Source organism: Agelaius tricolor, unplaced genomic scaffold (genome assembly GCF_023055355.1).
Source record: "Agelaius tricolor isolate 1412-34295 unplaced genomic scaffold, bAgeTri1.0.p SCAF_1, whole genome shotgun sequence".
NCBI classification, from domain to species: Eukaryota; Metazoa; Chordata; class Aves; order Passeriformes; family Icteridae; genus Agelaius; species Agelaius tricolor.
The window spans coordinates 28,416,011-28,439,890 of NW_027269261.1; the positions used below are offsets into that span (position 1 = coordinate 28,416,011).

General features: G+C 38.0%; 1 protein-coding gene across 1 annotated transcript in view; it reads right to left on the reverse strand.

Moving 5' to 3' along the window:
- BABAM2 (BRISC and BRCA1 A complex member 2) overlaps positions 1-23,880 on the reverse strand; it is a 164,673-nt gene that overhangs the window by 7,679 nt on the left and 133,114 nt on the right. The window contains exon 11 of the mRNA XM_071428010.1: positions 12,096-12,249. Within this exon, the coding sequence (XP_071284111.1) occupies positions 12,096-12,249 (154 nt within the window). The remainder of the gene's footprint in view (positions 1-12,095; positions 12,250-23,880) is intronic.

The following is a 23,880-nucleotide window of genomic DNA, read 5'->3' on the forward strand; positions in this document are numbered from 1 at the left end:
CCTTTTGTCACGAGCTACCTAATTCAACATGATTACCACTAATTAACAAAAGGAACTTAAATTAATAAATTGGTGCATTAATTCCAACAGTGGGTATGTATTTAGGTCATATTCTATATGACTGCTCATTATGTGCTTAACCTGTGCTCATGCCCTCCTCCAGCATCTCTATGCCTTGCACTGAGCAAGGGCTGAACACAAAAGTGTGGGTATCTACTGAGAGCCCCTTCTTTCCACAGGCCTCATGCCATTGTTTGAGGGGCAGCTTTTTCCTTTTAAACACACACATGAGACATTTGAACCTCTTTGCTATTTTCATCATATATAATGCATCAAAAACATATTTCCATTGGATGAACCATGTTGTCTATTTATTCATAGGCACTTCCACAGCATTCCTCACCAGGCTAAAAATACATGAGGACTCATAGCAAAGCTGAATCAGCCCAACTCCTGCTTTGGGATAACAAGAGACTAACTCTAGAGCAGATATTCTGCGACACCTCTGTTAGGAGAAAATGATCATTGTATCATTGTCTCCACATCTAAGATGTTACAAAAACTGCAGTGAGAAACAGTTCTCAGCACTGTAACTTTGGATTGCCCAGCTGGAAGTGGCTGTAGCAGGCAGGCCCAGGTGCCAAGTGGCAAAGGCTCAGGAGCCAATGAAAATCAGGACTATTATGGAATGCACAAGGCATTCAGGGGACAGCAGCATTTCTAAACCACCACTCAAACCTGAACATCAAAAAAACTTACCCAAGCACAGCAGCAGAATGAAGTAGGTACCTTCCAGGATTTCTTTCTCACTTCAAATATACATCACGATACTTGGCTTATATTCATGTTTCTAAACTAAGCTTCTTGATGGTATGCTCCTTGGGATGTGGTTTAGAATTTCCTTACTAGGCAGCTTTATCTATAGCAAATATTTTGCTTTTGTGTGAAACACAATGTCTACACAGTTCTCCATTTTATACATCTCCAGAACTGGTGATGCCAAGCAAACATCTGAAGTGTTTATACAACAGCAAGACAATAGTTCTTAAATTACTGCTACTGTAACTGGCTAAACACACAAATGTACAAAGAGTCAGTGCACAACGCCGTTAAGCTGCTAGCAATTTTTTTCCTGTGTGCCAAAAAAAAAAAGCATCACAATCCTTCTCCCTCTTCTAATATTTCTCTCTCTCTACCTCCTTTTATTATGAATTATCCACAAGGAGATTAGTAAACTTTTTTGCCTGTTTCTACCTGCCAGTCCATGCAAGGCACTGACTGTGCAGCCAGGCTCATGGACAGACAGAACAGTAATCAAGTGATCTGGAGATCTGCAGTGGGCAGCCATCAACATGCAAGTTTTTAAGAAATACAGCTGTTTTCAGCTCAGTTTATTATACTGCACAACAGAAACCTGTCTCCAAAATTACAAACAAACCAAAACTGTAACAGGAAATAGAAGTGGCAGAACTAGTGAAACCAAGTACATATCAGAAGTTTAAACATTAATATTCACTCACGTCCAAAAGCTGTTTTCTGTATTTTACCAACAATATCTTTTTCCTCCAGAAGTTATTTCTGATTCAAGTCATACAGAAAGGTACAAAAAAATTATTATATTTAGACATGTTTTTCAAAAGTTTGCTGATTGCAGAATTAACAGGTAGCTTTAATCCATATGAAGCAAACAGAAATAAAAATTAAATTTTCATTTCATTTCCAAAAACCTATGGTATCAGCTGATTTTATAAATAAAGTGAAGAATTCAACATTGGTCTGCTGTAAAAATTAAGATGACGTTGCTGCCCAACTTACCATAAAGCAAAATGAATTTTGACAATCTGTTCAAAGCACGAAATAACCATAAATATAACAACCCGACTAAAAACAAAATATAAGGAAGGGAGTTCTAGGGAACTGCTGTGGAGCCAAGATTGCAGATCATCATGTAGGCTGGCAATTAATGTTTATTTTAAAGCAGCAGCATAAGTAGGGTTATCACTTTGTAAAAGATGCTAATTTTGATTCCAAGAATATATGTCCTCCCAATGCATGGACCTTTACTGACAATAACAGACAGAAATTACAGCTACTGGACATAATCAGTTCATACAGACCAAGGCCAGTAACTATGAAAGCAACTTTCTAAAACCATCTGGAACTCAAGACTCTGGTATTTAATGTCCCACAGATTTCTGATATAGATATTTAAAAATTTACAAAGGTGTATTGCACAGACACAGTGAATCTAAGTGCTCCAAAGCACACACAGAAAAATGAACTCCTCATTTTGAAACAGTTTCATCAATGCCTTCTGCTTGCCAGTCAGTTCAAGAGATAAAACACTTCACTTCCTTCACCTTCTCCACAATGTACATAAATAGATGTACTTCAGTCAGATGAAGGTTTGTGGTCTTAGATCATAGCAAAATTTGCTTCTGCTTTCTTAACTTCCATTTTCCCCACAGGGCAGTGGGTGTCTGTGAAGGGTGCACTGGAATATCTCAGTCACAGCACGGTCACTCTCTTTCCTTATCAGTGGATCATGAGAATGATATTCCAAGGCCATCATGGAAAAACTCAATCTTCATAGAGTCTTTTTAAATATATTGTTAACTTGCAGGAAATTTCCAGTCCTATGAGCTACAGCATGACAAGTCTGCTCTATTTTTCCTAGTTGCTGAAGTGCCATAGCCATATTTTCCCACTCCAGGTAAAGGTTAACTTCTTAAAGAGATAGTGTTTATTCAAGGCACATATTATTTCCTCTCATCTAGGCTGTGTAAATGCACAATGAGCTCTGCTGCTGGAGAGCAATTATTTAACAAATTTTTTATTAGATTTGAAGGAGAGAGTCAATGTGAGACAAGATGCAACTAGGAACCTCTTCAAAGCCTAAAAGGCAGGGTAAAGAATGTGTGAAAGTAGTGATAAGTAGCAAGAGAAAGCAGAAAAGAATATGGGCAAGAATATGTTCAGGAGCAAAGCTTGTAAGGAAAGACAAGTGCAGAGATTCAAGAAGAGAGGAGCTCACAGTAGTAATAATAGAATTTGAAGGATCTTTAAGAGATTATTGAATCCCTTAATAGTAGTTCAGAGGCAGAAATGAAGAGTTACACCACAGATGCATCCATAACGAGTCTGACAACCAGCATCCCTGAAAACAAAGTTTGCTTGCAGGTGAAAGGACTGATTTCATCATGCCATCCGCTTTGCTTTGCCAGATTGCTTATCAACAGGGGCCAAAGGCAACATACCAAACCAGAAAAGAAACCTCTTTGGATATTCATTAGGACAAACCAGTCAGAAGGAAATGGATGAGACGCCACACATCTGTGATTATATAAAACATACGAAAGCAGTTGTTTCTTTTTGCTTTTCAAAGGATATATATTTGCTATTAGAAGTAAAAGTGAATGCTCAAAAGATTGGAGACCCATCCAAAGGGAAAAACCAGACAGAAATAAACCTTTTTACTAACAAGTAAAAGCAGAAAAAAAACAAATAGAAAATTAATTTGAGGAACAACTTAACTGTGACCCTCGAAATAAACACTTGTCAGACAATGCAAAATATGGTCAAAAAGTAAAAATACTCAGGAGAAGTAAAGTCACAAAGAATAAATGAAATGGAAGTGCTTAAAGATGTTGCTATACCAGAATCTGGCCTTCCAAGAGATGTACCAAGAGATTCCACTCATGCATATATATCAGCCAAAAAGGAAATGAACAAATGAACAAAATACAACCAAATCAGCAGCCCCAGATTACATTCACACCCAAGTTCCAGAGAAACTCAAGTGTGAGAAAGTTAAACTCTTAAATAGCTTGTAGCCTCCTGCTTAAAACAGCTTGGTACCAGAGAAGTGTGATGTCAATTAAAAAAAGGTCTGGAGGTCTGGGAGGATAGAAGGAGCTATGACTCAATAAATCTCATGTCCATACATTATAAGTTGGTAGAGACTGTTAATAGAAATTATTATAAAAATTCATAAATAGTCCAAAATTAGTGGACTTGAGTAAATATGACATACTGGGTAGGAGCCAAACTTGTGCTTCTCAAGTCTCCTATTTTCTTAAGGTATCAAAACCACATGGACAAGAAAAATTCAAGTGACACACACTGCTCAACTTACCTACAGGTATTTGGGAGGGTTTTTCAAAGGCATAAAACCCCCTGAATTACCACAGAAGGAAAAAAGATCCATGAGTAGATAAAGAGCAGGCCAAGATACAAAGAAAAGGACAGGAACAAACGATGAATACCTTTAGGGGGAAGTCACCTGAGAAATGCACAGAAATGGGTGTTCTGACCTGTGTTGTTCATATTCCTACATGATATGAAGAAGTGAGCAATGGAAGATGGAAAGGTCTGTTAGTGTTAACAATTTAGTCAGGGAAGGAAAATAAGGCACAATTATGAGGAACTGCAGATAGTTCTTATAGTACTAGGAGACTGGGAGATAACACACCAGGTGGAATAATTGGGAGATAACATACCAGGTTTGTCAGTGTTGACAAACATGAAAGGAGAAATATGTGAGGAAAAAGACATAATTTTACTACCACAAAAAACATAGGCTCTGAAACACTGTTAGAAAGGAGATGTTGGTGCTAAAATAACACTAGCCTTCATCTGTATGCAAAAAACAAAATCAGATGCTGTTAGAAGCAGAATAAAGAGTAAATCAGACAATACCACTACACCACCATATAAATGCATGGTGAATAACAGAAAAGGAAACAGAAGGAAAATCACAGAAACAGTAAAGGGAGAAAGAAGCAGGACAAGGGTGACCAGAAAGATGGAGAGGTTCTGGAGAAGGAAGGAGTGAGCAGAGCAAGAGAAAAGGAGGATCATAAAACACAGGTTATGGAGGGGATCAGTGGATTATATATTTGCTGCCTCTCTTCATACAAGAGGTAGAGGGTAACAATAACTCGCGCTAGGAGGAGGCAGGAAGGCAAAAAGCCAACAGAGTTTGTTATTCACACCACACCTGTGTGATCCCTTGCCACAGAATTTCATGACGTTATGCTGTTGGTTCAAAAAGCAAGTGAATAGAAGGAAAGCTAGGTAAGATTACTTAACAGAAATGTACCAGTACTGGATAAAGAAATCCTTGAGGATGGTAGAACATACAATGGAAATATGACTACATGCTCCGCCATGCTCTTCTGCAGGCATCCACTGCTACCTATTGATACAGACATGATAGTGGGCTAAATGAATACAGAGTTTTACCTAGCTTAATGGAACAATTATGAGTATTACTCAAAAGACAAGACTATGGAGCTCACTTCCTAATTTTATTCAGCTGTTTATTTTGTAACTGATAAGGCAACACTATTTATCTGAGCTATTAAATCTCAGCTCCTTCCAAACCCATGTATTTCTCTCTAGCCTTTTCTCTCGAGAAAGGGAGGACATTTTTTGTGCAAGTTCGTAACTGTAATTTCATGTTCTAATATAGAACTAGCAGCTTTCATAGATGTATAATGGAGTTCTCTAATAAAGCCAAATCAGACAGTGACTGTGTTTCACAGTATTTCTAGAACGCCACTTAATCCCAGTTATCCAAGAACCACCTACATTAAATTCTAACCTTTCATTCCTACAAAGCAGTTGTCTTCCAGCAAAGTGCTATTATACTCCACTTATACCATGCCAACTTCTCCAATCTCTTCTGTGCATTTCTCTTGTCAATATCCGAGAATACTTTTTTGCAGAAAGAATATTTACTATGTATCAAGAGGCACATATGTACAGTTCACACATATACAGAGTATCTATACAAAATCACAGAAAAACTAATTGCCTAACAGATTTTATTTCTATGCACTTCCTATAGCACCTATACTCCTCATCTTTAAATAGTTGTTTTTCTTTCCTACAGTCAAAGCTTTAATGAGAAGTGACCAGAAACAAATACCCAGGCCCTTCTGTCTTGGCTGAAATCCACATAATGCATGACAGCACTGAAGATCCCTGGCAGGCACCTGTCAGAAACTAACATACCATAACTTAAGAGTCAGACTTAATTATCCAGGGAGACATTTAAAGAAAACTACATGAAAAATATGACTCAAGAAGTGCAACTATCATGATATGTACTGTATTCTGTACTGTATGCAGAAGAACTATGTAAAAATAAAGGAATGTACTGGGAAAGTTCTAATTAAAAGCCCTATCTACTTCACCTGTTATCTCTTACAATCAAAATAATTTTGTTATTAAGTTTTGCTGGTAAATCAACTGCAGAACACACTACAAGGACAAGTGCAATCACTAAGTATTTTAACAAAACGTAGCTTTTTCCATTTTCCTTTCTATTGTTCCCATATAATTCTGATCAGCTGACACTCCCACAGAAAATCAGCTTTGATTTAATGGTGTATAAAATCGAATTAACTTCTTGGTAAGCTTCACACGTCTGGGTCGCCACATCTCCTCTCATTCTGGCTGTCACAGTGTATTGCCCCTTTCCTGCTCTGAGGAGCGGCCCACCAGCGGCAACAAAATGTCAGCTTCACTCCATTTCAGGCTAGGAAATCACTTCTGTTCAGTTTTTGATGCAAAACTATCAAAAACCATAGCTAAACAAGCGACCCAGCTCACCACCTCAGCCTTTAGCTGTACCTATGCTGGCGCTCTTCCTCAGAAAGAATCCTCCGAGCCTTGCAAATGTCTGAACACATGCACACACACCTAGAGAAGAATGATGTCCCTGGCTTCTATACTTCTGTTCCTTACTCTCATTTTTATGAATTTCATTGTAAGTTTAAGATAACATGCAACAGAGACAAAGACAGTCATGCAAAAAGCTTTGTAAGGTGAATATATGTCATGCAAATAAGTTAGTTTTTGGAAAACTGCTCGTTAAAGATGACTAATATGCATGAAAAATCACATAATACAGGCAAAGACAACTTGATACTTTTACAAATAAGCAAAAAAACCCAACTTAAATACAACCCAAAGAAGAAAAAAAATATTTATTCCTTTAATTACACCTATCAAGAAGAGAAGATATAAAAAGGGTGCAACATTTACATGTAAATTTTATAGTGAGATTCATGGTAGCATAGCTGGAACTCAAAAGTTTCATGAAAATTGTGAAAGTTGTTATTTTTTAAGAATTTGAAATATAGTAATAGGTATTCTGCCTAAAATGTGAAAGAAATTTGAATAATAATAAAAAAAATGGATGAGTCAAAACTAGTCAATGTCAAAACAACAACAACAAAAATCATTAGGGCACACAAAATTTACTGAATAGAACAGCAAGTCTGACATACTACAACTGATATGTCTAAACAGCAACACAACAACTGTCCCTTTTTCTTTTCAAATATCCTTTTATTAGACTAAGAAATACAACATTTTAATCTGTAAATGTAATCATAGAATCACCAAACTGTTAAGGTTGGAAAAGACCATCAAGTTCATCACTGCCAAGCCCACCACTAAACCATGTCCTAAGTGCCACATCCACACACCTCTGAAATACCTGTAGGGGTGGTGACTTCATTACCTCCTGGGCAGCCTGGCTTGACAACCCTTCTGGGGAAGAAATTTTTCTAAATATCCAAACTAGACCCCTCCTAGTGCAACTTGCAGTCATTTGCCCTTGTCCTATCACCTGTTATCTGGGAGAAGAGGACAATCCCCACCTGGCTACACCCCCCTTTCAGGCAGCTGTGGAGAGTGACAATGTCACCCCTGAGCCTCCTTTTCTCCAGCCTAAGCACCCCCAGCTCCCTCAGCCACGCCTCACAGCACTTGTGCTCCAGACCTTCACCAGCTCCACTGCCCTTCTCTGCACATGCTCCAGCACCTCAAATCTTTCTTGTAGTGGGGGCCTCAATCATACACGTGACAGACATCATCAATTTGCTGATACACAAGGAGAAGCTGTGGCTGAGGCTCAAAATGCTATGTTCACCAGCCTGACACTTCCTAACCATGGCACTCTTGTGCTGAGCACAAACCAAAGCTGCAGCTGTGGCTTGCACAAGATGCACCTGCACATAATCTGAAGATGCACTTGACCTCATGGCAGAGCAACAGCCAATATAAAGTTGAGAGCACTTGAGCTCTTTGATGCTTTCACCCTCTGAATGCCCAAAGGGATATATAAAATTTACACCGCATTCAGCAAACACTGATGAATGGTCAGGGATAACATTGTCATTCAGAAACCTGTTTTGTCAGCCACCTTGGAAAAAAAAGGGAATATGAACCCTTGGAACAACTTCTTATTGTGATACTAGTTTTCCATGCTCCTGCTATTTTTAATGATGAGTAGGTGGATTTATGTAGGATAAAAGAATAAACTGAGTTTTAACTTGCTCTCCCCTGAAGTATAATCTAAGTCTACAGAGCAGCACTGGGTCAGACAGAATTTGGGCCAGCGTGCATCTAAGAACTGAATTTCAATTTGTATAAACAAACAAGCTTTATTTACAGTATTCCTTCATAAAATCCCAGGCTTCAAGTCAGCACGTTCTTTAAAGACTCCATTTATGTACACTTGAATGCCTATTTAAGCAAAAAGACAAGAAAGCTTTCCCATGGAAACTGCACAGAGATGTTTTACTTCACACGTACACCACAAACAAGGCTGCTAACTTTCCATAATTTACTGTATTTTCTTAGGCTTGCCATTGTATTTTAGGACCAAAACTTTTGGAGCAGCTGCTTACGCAGGAGGCCACAGACATATAAATAAATGACCTACAAGAGGCAAAGCCTGAGATACCAACTGAGAGGAAATGGCATCTCAGCAGCTTGAAAGAAAATTCTTATGTTATTGGTTTCCCTGTTTCTAGCTGGAGGAACAGGTTAAAATTTTGTGTTAGCTGAGAAACAAGCAATCTGGAGGCAATTGAAATCACATTATTAAATCAGGACTTGATTCATCCTTCAGAATTAAATAAAGCCAGAGGGTAACCCCTGGGCTAAGACAATAGCAAGTTTTAGTTACCAGATGCTATCTCTCAGTGAGGAATCTAAATCAGTGGGCTGCAATGGAGCCCAGTGATTTTAAAATCTGCCTATGAGGACACAGAAAAGAGGCTTGACTTCATGGACTTTATAAGACAGATATAAATTGGTCCAATAACTTCAGCAAGAACATGGGCAGTTTTTCTCTCTGAATAAAAAAGATCCAGCTGAAGTGACACTCTGATATGAGAATTTGCCTTTTAGATTTAGGTGATATGTCTCTAGGTGTGAATGCATACAATCCACTTTTATATGTATGCATTTTAGGGAACTAATTTTGCTCCTGCCTATAGTTACTACTGATTGTCTCAGGCTACAGCAAAGGGTTAAGTCCTAACTTCAAAAGAGATGCCTACTTCTGCTGGGGGCCACAGAGATAAGCAAGGATACCAAGACTTTCAAGTTTAGTCCCTGCACCAAAGGAACTGGATGGGCTCATCTGTTTGGAAAAAAAATCAACAACCCATACCAAAACAACCTTGGGAGAAGGCTGGGCACAGAATCAAAGTCCCTTTGGAATGAACTTATGACAGCTCTACCCATGAATAAACAGGCTGTGTTGAGTTGCTGAAAACAGAGACAGGGCTTGCCAAAATTGAGGATGAGGAAAGCTGTGACTGATGCCATTTCCAACTGGATGATGCTCCTACAGTTGGTGCAAGAGCAAGCAAAAGCTATCCCTGATGGTGTCTTTAGCCCCAGTGAGGAAGACAGAGTACATTGATCCCTGAAGTCTGAGAAGAAGGGTGGAGAACTTGGTCAGATACTGGAATATCAAGTGGGAGATCCTGTGGCCCTAGAGCAATGGCCAGGAAGATAAACAGAGACGTTTTGTCTCAAAGAATGCTGAGCACTTGGGAGACAATTTTGCTAAGAGGAAAAAAGACTATATATAAGCAAACCCTAATTGACAGTATTTAGAAACACAAACAAGTTGTCTCTGATTTAACTAGGGCTAAATTTACTTCAGCAGAGTAGAATGACATTGTTTCTAGAGGGTAAATAATGTGTTCTTTTTTTCCTGTTTTTATTTGGGAAGTTTTCATGTGTTGTTTGAACTAATACATCTCATCAGAATGCTTTCCCACATATCAACATATATTCCCATATACTTGGTCCATAACAGGTCTGTGGTAAAAATTAAGTAGAATAAGAAGTTATTTGGTTATGTTAAAACACACTAACCTATTCTAAGAAGCCCTAGCAAATATTTTAAACACTGTTTACATAAGACGCTCAATTGTGTTCAAAATCTTTCTTAAAATATGCTCACATGTATCATAACATCATATTTTCCTTGATGCAGATTTATTTATGGTACCTACTGAGGAATCACTAGCTGTTCCTGCAAGCGAAGCGCTTTTAAGTGGAGCAGTTTGTGTCTCTGAGCAGCTCAGTGATTGCTATTTCAGACATCTCAGCACTGCCTTCCCCCGCTTCTCATCATCCCTCTCCTATTACGCAGCCAGTGTAAAGCTTCAGTGCAGAGCCTCCAACGTAAGAGTGAATAACCTCACCAAACGTACATGTGATAGTAAGTGTACACATTTAGTGCTTTTAGAAAGAACTGTTGTCATACTTCTAAATTTCAAGTGCAGGGCAGTGAAGTCCATTTGTATACACCCACTCATAAGCGAATGCACTTAGCATTCGCACATAGGTACTTGTAAGCTTTCAGCTACAAAAGAAATGCATTTTGTAGTATGGTCATAAAAAAAGCCACAGTAATGCTTCCAGTTATTGTTCTTCTTGTTTTGTTTTTTTTTTTTTTTTTTTTAAGTAAACAAAATACTCATCCTCCTAAAGAAAAGAAGAAAGTCCACACAAATACACACAAAAAATCATAGTTGATTAAGAAGTGGTGCTTCTATAAACAGTATAGTGGCAAAACCAAATACTACCAAAAAATTTTTAATACAATGCATATTAAAATTCCAAATCAAATGTTACTTGATGTTTTCCATAGAATTTAGATTAGTATAAAAATCTACAAATGCATCAGTCAATTGTTGTTTGCTTCCATTATTTCCAAATTACAGGCTCTGACCATGCCACTCATTTGATTTACTCAGCTTGAACTATTTTTGTTTCAACTCTTCTTTATGCATATTTGCCGATTTAATTTAATCTTCTGACTGTCATTCAAAACGTTCATCCCAATACGCCCTGTGATTTATGCAGTTTGATGCTTTTACATGCTGAACAACTGATAATCAGCCTGCTTAAATCTCTCGCTGTTCTAACATTTTTACACTTTGCAAAATTAAAACACTGCAGCAAGCCTGCTGCCTTAACTTCCCTATTCAGGTAAAATCTGTTCTGCTTCCTGAGAAGACAGGGACAATATCTAGCTCTGGGGACACCACTGCCTATGGCAGCTTGCCCTTGTAACAGAACCTCTCTGTGAGGCTGCCCTGTCATCGTTAACTAAAGGGGGACACAGACTGAAGTGATCTCTCCTCAGCCCAAAATGAGGGCTTGCAGAAAAAATGCAGAGGAAGGAGACAGCAATTCTCTGTTTCCATCCAACAAAAAGGCAATAAAGCAAGACAAATTCAGATTTTCAGATAACTTTCTCAAGATCTGATAGGGCTGCCTCCTATGCTGGAATGGTGGTTTGCTCTACCTCCTCCTGTTCTTCTGTGCCTTTTCATTACAGCCTAATTCCAGATCTTTCAGGTTTTTCTTCCTTGCTCTCTCCATCTCACATGCTTCCCTTCAGGGTCCCCTCAACACCCACACAACCCCAGGGAGTTACCTTGACTGACTGCTACCATGCAGGTTACTCCTGCTGGGGGCTATCTCATCTACTTAGGCTGGAAATTCTCTGGAGCAGAGACTGTCACCGCTCCGTGCCATACAAAGCCTGGCAGAAAGCGCCTTCTTTTTTTCACTCCTCTGGCACTAATGCCATAAGCATGATTGGTATCTGTCTACACTCATCTACAGGAACACCAGGACTGTATGAGAACAAGAACAGGTTCAGCTTTTGTAACCCTGAAAATGCACAGTTACATCCATGAAATTTCTACCCACCAAAGACCATGAAACAAATGGAATGCTTAGTAGGAAACAGCAATCTGACTTACTTTGCTCTCTTGGCCATTTCATTGCCATCCCATCGGGGGCTGTATGGGTAATTCTTCTGGGCCTGGGAGTACAGCTGGCCACTGTTAGTGAAGTGGTAGACAGACTGAAATGTTAGGGTTGGTTGGTCTCGAGGAAAGTAGAGGGGTAGGTCAACTGCAATTCAAAAGGAAAAAAAGAGTTATAAAAATAGGCTCGTGTATTTTTTCCTTTTTGCTTAGTGGGAATATATCAGACCATTCTATTGGTTTAAAGGTGTCAGAAAAGGAGAAACTGATGGTTAGTTCTAGAACATCCTTCTGCATTTCTTATAAATAATGATTCCAACCTATTGCTGTATGGGACACTTTGCTTTACCAAAACACTTCTGTAAAGTACATGATTTTAAAAAAGTTTAGCTAGTGCATTGCTATGTTAATCATAAAATCTTCACCAGGGTTATTTAGTTATTTAAAAACACCCCTACTTTTATTGTGAAATCTTCCCTTTCAAAATTTCACAAAATACTTTCTGCTTTGCTTTCCATTAAAAAACCAAATTTATCTGTTTAACCAATATATTTTAGTGTCCTCGTGGACATCAAAAGCATTATCATCCTCATTTTACAGCTATATGTGTCCTAAAGCAGCCAAATGAGTTGATATAGAATGTAGAAAGATTCAGTCATATGAGCTGGTAAAGATTTAAGCTTGCTGTCATTTGCTAGACAAGAAAACACCCACAAAACTAAAAACACACCACAAAGTCATTATTACCCAAAATATCCCACTAAAAATAAAAATCAGAACCTCTTAGTTCCCTTTGCTTATCACTGTCTCATGATCAGCTAGGTCTGGTGAACAATAAAATAGTCTACAACAGTTAGAAACTGTGCATGTTTTCTTGGTCAGAACTAGTTTTTAACTTTTTCATTGTTAGAATTATAGTTTGTATTTTCTTGGTCTATTTCTTATTTCAGGAGGCTTCAGAAATCTGCAGTTAAACTGAGTTATGACAACAGACTTGAATTACTAATATTAAATGTCTAATCTAACACCCAAATTAACTGAAGAATGGTAATTTCTTTTAAAGATGTAGGCTTCCTTTATAAATCACCTAAACCCATACTTTTTGATATCCTCCAAATCACATTTTTAAAATTCTGTACAGTGAAAGAACACTGCAATGGAATTGTATTTTAAATACTTCCAGAGATTCTAGCACCTCCAGTGAAATCTCTGCTAACAAAGGAATCAGTGTAAGACAGGTTTTATTTTCCCAATTCCATGCTATCATCCTGCTAGTTCCTTCATTTTTCAGTTTATCGAATCACATCTAAATACTCAGATGTGCATCAGCTACACCCTATCTCCTTTGCTCTAAAAAGGACCCTCCAAGCTCTAGGAGCAGAAGCACTTATAGCCATGAAGCACACTAAATTAAATGTGCTATTGCAGCCATGGTCCCAAAATACAACAAATCCTCCCGTGGAGGACAGGGCTGGCTCAGTTCATGACCCAGTGTCTGAGCCACACGTGACAACTCCTGGAGCCTGGGTGACTCAGCCCACACAGCAGCTCCCAGCAGATATTTAAGCAGTAATGACATGGGCAGAGTTCTGCTAATTTGAGGGCAGATCACTGCTTTAACAAAGGTTAGATTCAAAGATTGCTCTGTCGAATTCCTCTTTATAATGTGATTACTAAATAACAACCCGGAACAACATTGGTGTGACCTGGCCATTTATCAGCCAGCACGCTGTCTCCTCCCCTCACAAATGATGTGTGTGCCTCGCTCTCTGAAGCACTCCACCATGGAAAAGGGTAAAGAATCAAGAAGACTGATTCTCTATTTTAATCTTATAAATATAATCCTTCAGTTCTGAGTGCTTAAACTGTTTCTCTAGTGTATCTTTTTCATTCTGAAGTACCAACTCCTTAAGAGAAACCAAGTTTGTATACTTTTGTATTTTATAACTTATTTTATTTGAGTGAGAGGAATAACAAACTTTAGCAAAGCATTCAAATAATAATTTAGTCTTTGTACTCGACCTTTCAGTAAAGAATTTCTAACTTCCATTAACTTTCCCTTCAAAATTGCCATCTACATAACAAATGCAAGGAGCAATAGTTTTTTCCCCTGTTACCTACAACTAAAGGTGGGCTCTCAGGGCAGAGTACCTAGCACTAGAAATGCTGTTTAAAATGGATAATCAAAGCAGTGCTCTCACTACAGGGACACCTGCATTTGTTATGACAAGGTACCACCAAAATATATTCTATTAACCAAAATCTGTATAGGAATTTTCAGGAATCACATTATAAACTGATCACATAAATCAGATAATCAAACTAGATTCAAAACTGTGCATCCCACATCTGGACAGTCGCAGCATTACCCTGAACTGCAAGTAGAGTTTTGAAAAATTTAAACTGCCTTTGATTTATAATAATACCCTTCATGTGAAATTGCCAAACTTCCAGTTTTCTAACCCAAGTGTTTCCTTAATACAAGGTGTGGATGAGTCCAGACCAAGTAAAAAAACCTGTCCCTAATTCTGGAACACAACCACACCTAAAAGGCCAGTAAACAGGAAATAGCCTTGAGTTTAAAGTGTTATACATATCTCAAGGTAGCCAGCTATTATTTCAGCAATAGGAAAGGAAGGCAAGAACTTGCTTCCATCCCAGTGGAGGCCTGTGCATTGACACTGTTGGTGCACAGAATGAAAAAAATAAGTAAGTACCACTGGTAATTAATGCTGGCAAGGTGTGCTGGACATGAAAGGTCAAATTCTGCTCATAATCACACATGGCTTGCTAAAAAAATTCTTCTTTTTACCTGGTCATGTGTAGGCAGTCTGACTCTCAATCTGTACATTAATACAAAATCAAATCTGCCTTCATGCAATATCTAAGATGACAAAGGTGTTACTGTAATTACATGCAAGACAACCATTCACACTTTGCCATGAAAAATGCATCACAGTTAAGAACAACACATCAGTTTTGTAAACAAGGCATCAGTTTTGTAAATTAACACCTGAACTAGGCAAACTGTAAAAGCCTGTGTTGGTTTGGCATGCTAGTTACCTAAGAACTACAAAAACGTATTCCTGTTGAATACAAGTACTATTCCCAAATAACAGCTGACTCACAAAGTACCCTGGTGATATGTCTGCAGAAAATAAGCAGATGACTCATGTCTGTAAATTCCTGAAAGTACCAATAGACCCCTGCTTAGTCATCTTTTGCTTGGATGCTGGGTTCATGAGCTCTGTAAACTATAATGAGAGATCTAGCTCTTAGTAGGACTCTCTCTCCCTTTTTTCCTCTCTTCTAAACAGTGCAAATTATCTCCCTAAAAATAACTTCATCTGCGTAAGTGAGTCATTTCAACTAGCAAGCTTATACAAGTCATGCAGTTAAGCAGTAATATTTGGTTATGAAGGTAAAAATGCTGCTGTCAAACTCAAGATTTAAAATGAAAATTATGTCAGAGGAAGTCCCATTTACCCCTTCTCTCGCAGAAATAGAAACATTTCCTTTGGAAAATTTAAACAATTAGCTCATTCAGGAAAGTAAAACTTTCTAATTTAGTTCCATGCTCAAAGTAATTTAAATCTGATGATTTCTTACTTTGGCTCTCCTAAGCATCATACTGTTAATGTAAGAGGAACTTAAAGAAGCAGACTGGAGAAGGAATCCAGTAAAACACTGCTTTCTCCTACATTACAATTTACAGATCATTCTTTAAAAGTCAAATTTTAGACAGCCGTAGAGTGGGGAAAATAATGTCTTTATGCAAGCACTACATGAGCAGAACATGGAGGGCTGTTTATGGGTAATTAAGCATTGAGTAAATTCTTCACTGATTGAACCCTAATTTTCCCACACAGTTCATAAGAAAGCAAAAGAAAAAGGACTTGCTTGTTGAGAATGAGTCATGTTGTAAAGAAACTTAATTACAGTTTATAAATAGTTGAAGTTGCTCTCTTTTTGAAACACAAGAAACTATCTAGAAGTAACATACAAATTTGCTTCTCTTGACTTAGTATTTAATGCGTACATATATTCAAAACATAGTTACCTTAAAGCCAAAATCTTGGTTTACTAATAGCTAACAAACTGTGCAATGCATCTGCAAGGTTGAATTGTTTATTTTCTTAAAAAACAGCAATCTGAGGCCTGGAACAGGTTACCTAGTTTGTTAAGCTTATGTCAACAACTACAGAGTTGATTTTGACTATCCTATTAACTTTAAAATAGTATCTTCAGCATCTAATTTGACGACTCGCTCAACAGGATATGAAATATGGAAGGAATGTCTCAGAAAAAGCTGCTACAGGTTTTCTGAAGGAAAAATGCTCAGAAGAAAAGAGCAGGTTTACTGAAGTGCCTTCCTTTCCCCCTTTAAGCACCGGAGAAAAGAGATGGAAGAACAAAACCATGCTTGAAATGCTTGGTGACCATTAATATATTTCAAAGCACTTAGACAGTAACATTTAAAAAAATTTCCATATACTGTTCCCCTGTTCTAGGGAAAAGGTTTATTTATCCTTCGTGTGGCACTGGATAAATCCAGATAATTGTTTTCACAAAAGCCAACATTTACTCACTGAATTCATCATTTAAATCCTTGGGTGCTGCCATACTGGTTATCTTACTAACCTTTGGGATGCTTGATTCTGCAGCAGTTTATTGCACCTGAAATTTGGTTTGCACTCATGAACACTGAGTGATCTGGATATTATATTATTGAGATTTCTACTTTGACAAGATTTTATGGCCTGCACAACCTTAGTTCAATCCGTACTTGCTTTATGGAGCTGCCTTCAAACAGAAGATAACACATTGTGGTTTCCAGCTCTAAACAGTCCTAGGCTGCACAGAGCTGGCCAAAGGAGACACTGTTCTGGCTTCTCCCCTCTGCATTTATTTACTGCACAACACTGAAGTCTTGCTCCAATTAAATGTGTTCATTTCTGCATGAGCTTTTCAATGTGATGATCCTAATCATCATAAGAATGATGTTAGCTATATAAAATATTTAAAAAACAGTTTCACAGCACATTCATGAGTTCAGAGGTTCTTTAGGGATTCCAGATCAGGAATGAAGGAACAAGGAAAGAACAGTCAACCTGCCTGCTGATGTTAAGTACCAGCCTGGGGGATGCAATTCTTCTGAGACTTACTAGTAGAAAATACTCTATATAGCCAAACACAAGTCCTTCCAATGCTGATTGCCACAGTACATACTTCAGAATCCATGATTACTGGACATGTGAGAAGTTTTGTTACAATTATTTCACCAGAAAACCAAGCAGGATATGCCAAATCTCACGTCTCCAGAGAACACTGAAGACTCTTAGCCTGATACTAGCTGTTCTCTTCCCAAACTTCCCTGACTCACTCCTTACTTATCATCCAGCTTTGGCGAGAGACTGCCTCTGCACTCAAGTACTTCTGATGAAGTAAGTAATGGAAACAGGAAACACATATTCCAGGCTCCAGAACTGCATTTCTGTCTCTTATTAGTACATATTCATCATCTTTCTGCCTGTTCTTTTTTTGGTTCACTGAATTTCACATTCTCTCTGCCTTACTTGCAATTGAGCTCACACTGCCGGGAAAAACAGTGGATTTGAATGCATGGCCTCAAACTGAAAAGCTCCTTGAACTTGGAGCTCTGCAGTTTTCCTGTAATGATGTGGATGAGACCCATGTGAATTTTCAGTGCAACTCCATGGCAATACATATACCATATCACTTACACATCTCTCAAGCCCCGTTTTAAAAGAAAATTTATACTAGATTTTTTGACATGACTTCTTCTATGAGACAGGTGATTCAGACAGCCCGTACAATGGGTGAAAAATCTTTACCTAACTTCAAGGAAAAAGAGATTTCTTCAGTTTTTAGATAAAAATTCCAGTGCAGAAGCCTTTCAGGATTCATACTGATCATGGTTCCTACAGAGAAGTCAGAATAGATTTAGCCACAAGCATTCTGGGGGCTGTAGTGTCTAGCACAAAGCTCCTCAGGGCAGGATTTCAGGCTACTTTCCCTAGTGAATCTTTCCTGGACTCGTGTGTTCTGAAGGTCTTTGGCCTACATTCTACTGGCAAAAAATGAAAGGGGAAACTTGGCTTAAAATACACAAAAAATTACTGAATGCCACAGCTATCCTGCTTTGGTGTGTGATGATTTATTCTTGCAGGAATGAGAAAGCAAGGATGACAAATAACATATCAATGGCATTACTGTGGGACTTTAGGTTAACAGAGCGCAGTCACAGGAATTTGAATTTGTTAAATATTATTAGGGCTGACATCCCTTCTGGAGAAAAACAGTTTTTTTGCAGGAAGATGCTATTTTGAAATCAACATTTCAAAATTTCAAATCTGAAAGGAAAAGCTGTGTATGGGATTTTAGCTGAGACACTAATGGCATTTTGGGTGTGTTGGTAATCACAGCTGGTTTTGAAATAATTAGGTCTGCCCTTGCTACGGGAAATATCCACCCCATTGGCAAAGTCAACACTTGTATAGTAAATAAGTAAGATGACTTATGTATGAAATACTTTCAAATAAATACTACAGAAATACAAGTAAATACTCCAAAAAAAAGAGGAACAACTATTTTATTAACAGAATATACAATACTAAACAATAAAATACAAACCATTGTAGGCAAAATGGAAACAATGAATTGTGATGAATTAAACTATTCTGACACATTACAGAGTAGATTTGTTTAATTAGCTTTCTTTGTTTTGGTTTGTTAGTTGGTTTTGTCTGTTTGGGTCTCTTTAAATATAATGTAACCCATTTTTATTTAAGGAGGGCTGCACAACATTTCTGTATCCACCTTGTGGTTCTCCTTGCACTGATAGTGGGAACTATGATACAATCTAGACACCAGTGCAACTAGATTTATGACTAAAATTGTTTTGATTTTCTTTCAACATAAGCATACTATATGGTTGTAAAAATATCCCATGTCTTTAGTATAACCTGAAACTTTTTTTAAAATATTCCATCCTTCATACAAACCAGCATTTTTAATAAAAGTGATAAAAATATTTTGAATGACTGAAGTTACAGTTGTGTGCTGCAGGCAGAGTATCTAACTATCGGTTTATTTTACAGAGGAACTAAGTAACAGATCAAATCGAGATAGTCTTCAAGCAGTTTCCAGCTATGTGGTCCAACACCATGCAACAGAGCTATACCTTAATCTGAAAACAGCTTTATAACAGCTTCTTGCTTTTGTGTGTCATTCTCACCCCACCTATGTCATACTCTTATTGGATTTCTCTTACTGGACAGCAAGACTGGACTACTTCCTGTGGAATATCTTACAATCCTATATTGACCCAAAAGAAACAGCATAATGGCCTTACAGGTCTTTTCCTTCTCTAATTTCTGTAATCATATCTCTCTTAATTAAGTAAAAGGCTTCTTATTACCAGCTTCAGCTATTTACTTGTATTTTGTTTTATTTTTACTTCAAATTCTGAAAGATCTTCATTCCCTCCTCCTTCCGTTTTTATTTCCTTTTATTGTTTCTGCTGTTACAGTTTCTATAGTAACTTCTGGAAGTGCTGATGAGATTGATGTGAATAAAGGCTGTCTCTTCTCCATCTGAATTGTTTGAAGCTTGAAACTTAAATACAGTTGCAGTTGTTATGGGTGTAAAAAGCAAGCCATGCCCTTTCTTGGCACAGGCATGGATCACTGCAAAAAATGCTCCTCTGCTTTCTGAGCAGAGATACACCGATAGATGCTGAGAAGTTTTCTGTTACTTTCCAACTGGACAGGAAGACATCTAAACCATGTTTTTACCTGAAAAGCAGATGTGCAAAACCATCGTCTTCTCTCACCAATATTTTATTAAAATTATGATGCTTGCAAATAAATAGGTTTTTTTCTGTTTTAAATGCTTCCTGGGATTTGAAAGAAAACTATTTTACTTCACTCTCATCTGTGGTCAGTGTGACATTATCCTGCAGGTCAAGAGGACCCTGTGCTGCCACACCTGCTATCCTGTTCTTCCAACCTTTGCTGCTTGCAGCTTTCAAAACCCAAGCCAATGTAATCCCATCTGGCCCACACAGCCAATTAAGCCACTCCAGGTATTTTTAACTGCAGTACAGGCCCACTGCATCTTCCCACTCCTGAACATCACAATCACCACTTTGACTCTTCAAGCTACCTTACACACTACTAAAAGCTTATCTCCCTATTGCTTTTTGACCCAAAGAACTACTTTGTGGAACACACTCTTTTATTACATGCTTTCTAGACCACCAGCCATTTTTGGAGCATTTGTGAATCACCATTTGAAGATGATGCAAAACAAACATCAGGGATCACACCCCTAAGCTTCAGGGAGCAGACTTCAGGCTGTTCAGGGATCTTGCTCCTCCCATGGAAGACTCCTATGGGATAATGGTCCTGGTGAGAAGATGGGTCCATGATGACCTTCTCCAAGCTCAAGAACAGTCTATCCTAGTGAGCAGAAAGGCAAACACTACCAGCAGGAGGCCTACATGGATAAGCAAGGAACTGATAAAACTCAAGCATAAAAAGGAATCACAGGAGATGTGGACACTCCCTGAGCATGCAGAGACAGGACTGGGAACGTCAGAGCTGACCTAGAATTGAATCTGGCAATGTGAGTTAAGGACAACAAGATGGGCTGCTACAGCAACAGTAAAAGTATGACTAGGGAAAAGATAGGACTGCTGCTGAACGAGGCAGGGGCAGTGCTGACAAAGGAGACAGAAAAGCAGCTTAAACACTCCCTCCTTCTCCCATTTTGAAATTTACGCATCTTTGTGACCAGTTCCATCTCTAAACTAAGGTGTATTCCTTATTTTTCCAAAATGAACTATATTTCTATTTCCTAAAAGGTATTCAGCACTGGCCTCTGTGTGCTATTGCTGTCACATATAGATTCTTAGAAAAAAAAATTATTTTGGTGACAAAGTGATTGTCATTGCATAGAAGGAGGAAAGAGACGGAAGAATGATTCAGAAAATGTTTCTTATCTTGATGTAGCTCTTATTTCTAGAAATTTCATATCTCTAATAATCCTGTAGTGCTGTGTGCCATCCTGCTTCTTTTCTGAAAGCATTACCTGGTATTGAACCCAGGACTCATCCATGAAACCCCTGCTCATCAACTCTTTCTGGACTGAAAACAAGATATTTGCTTCCTACTTGCTATTATGAGCAATTTTGAACTTGGTGTATTTCACACCTTTAAAGCAGTTCTCATCTTAGAGAAAAACTATCAGAGAGTTACCAAAGCATGTAGACACAAACCAGACACGGACTAAGAAGAATAAGCACCACAACCTGTGCTCAATCCTGCCCCTATCAATTACTTTTTGTGACCTAATTATTTCTTTACAAAAATTGAGTGGATAAAATAGGATTATACCCTTTTTCCATGGCGGGTACCTTTCCTGAGAATTTTAGTTATCTGTCACATACTTGGGCACATAGTAGTCATACTCTAGAAATATATTAAAAAAATAAAAAGAATCAACAGTTCACTTTTCTGAAAAGTGCAATTTTATAAGAAGTTATTACAAAACCTTTCAGTCCATTTGTTAAAGTGCTTGTAGTTGCAGGAAGAATGTCAATTAATGTCTGCAGCAATACACTACAGTTTTAAAAGTGTGGCAAACACACGTGTTTCTCAGAAATTAAAAAAGTAATATCCACAGCAAAATGACATTTTAAAATACCTTGCCAGTCCACTCACATCAGGCCATCTATAAGATTCCTATAAAGCCTAATTAATATCACAACTGTTGCTTCCTGTTTGTTGCTGTCCATACCAAGTTTTATGAGCTTTCTGCTGTCCATTCTCCCTTTTTCTGTAATTACAAATAGGAACCTACAACTAGCTTATTCTGAGTGACATGAAAACAAAATGAACCTAGAGAAACAGAAAAAGAGGGAAAGAAAATCACTTCAGATTCACTTGCATCCATTATGAATACGTATATTTAAAAAAAATCTCATTTGGCTCACATACAAGTAGATAGCCAAGGTGGAATCAAAGGAACAAAATGTTTAAAGCACTCTTAATGTCTAAAATAAAATTACCAGCTTTCAATAAAAATTTCAAACTAAATCTACTTGGCAGTATGCCTTAGAAAAAAAGGGAAAAAATACACCATGGAGAAAAATGATCAGCAAAAGACTCATTAATTTTCCAAATGCTACAATTGAGTCCTGTGAATAGCCCCTGCCAAAGCCCATGCCTAGTTTAGTGTGCCTGTGACTCAGGCTACTTTTCCATCACGCTGCCTGTCCACAGCACTGCAGCGTACCTGCAGATTTCACTGACTTCAGTAAGCAAGAGACACCTCACTACACAGGAGGTGGCCCAGGGAATGCTTTGTTCTGAGGGACTGGAACAATGTACAAAGTTTTGAAGAAACCTGGTCAGTTCAGGGTATATTTTGCTGTAGGCAGAACATGCTTTCAGAAACTCTCAAGACAAAAATCCAAGAAATACATGCAAGCAACTAAAATACTGATTCAGAGGAGAAGACCATCAAAAAGAAAGACATTTATTCCCAAGTATAAAGTCCAAATTTGATTTTCTCTAGCCACTTTTACATCACTGGGGCTTTATTAATCTACAGTTTCTCATTTAATAATGAAATGACAGTCTTTACAATATTTACGGATTGTTTTCATGAGCATTGAACTTCTCATTCTAGACTCTTAAAACATTTATTTTGTTATGCTTGGCATTTCTGCTGAACTATCCTGCTTTCCTGACAGGACCAGATACCACCTTGTTATTCACATGGTCATGTTCTCTTTTTACCTTTAGTTTTCAGAGTCATAAATTCTCATTTTCATTTAAGGAGCAATGAGAAGAATAAAATAACAACATAAGAAAGTTATAACACCTCATTAGATAAAAACTCACAGAAACAATCTAATGTAAATATTCCACTCAATACTTGGCCCATTTTTTTAGGACATGGCTCAGGCAGACAAGGTTTTATACTTTATACTCATAACTTTTCTTGAAAAGACTGACAAACGTGTGCAGACAGCAATATTCAAACAAGAATGCATCAGAAGCTGGTCTTGGTAACATCCACCAAAAACCCCTGAATCCAGAAGCAGGTGCCTACCCAAGGCCTGACACTCATAAGGTATAGTCTCCTCTTAGCCAGCTAATGCTTTAGGTCCCTTGCTTGCTTGCTCTCTCTTGTTTCAAAACTTTCTTCTTGCTGGGATGCTGTTTCTGATCTATCCTCTACCAGAGACAACCACCTAACTGCACAGACAAGTTAAAAGGTAGACAAAAACTACTTATGTTGGCATTCCCATAGCAAGAATGATCATCATTTAAACTCGAGCTTTTACATGACCAGCACTTTGGAACTCCTGGGTCAGTGGCATTTTCCACAAAGAAACTGAAATCCCTTACAGTCAGCCAAGGTCATTTCCAGCAAATGATCCCAACCAACTTCACTTTGACTGAGATCCCAAATAAACTGGAAATATAAATGCAGGCAGCCTTCAATATTCTCTACCCCCTAAAATACTGTTCAGTGAAACAAACCCTTTTTAGTTTAATGCTTGTCCTTTTCATGGCATCTTAAACAACCACTAACACAAGCAGTGTTTCATTTGCTACTGCATACTGGTCCAGCTTCTGTCCTGCTCTTTAGTGCTGATAATCTAAAGATCTTGCAAAATAAAAATTAATCTTTGAAAAGCCCAAATACAGGTTGCTTCAGAGTTCTACTCTTGTGTTTATAACAA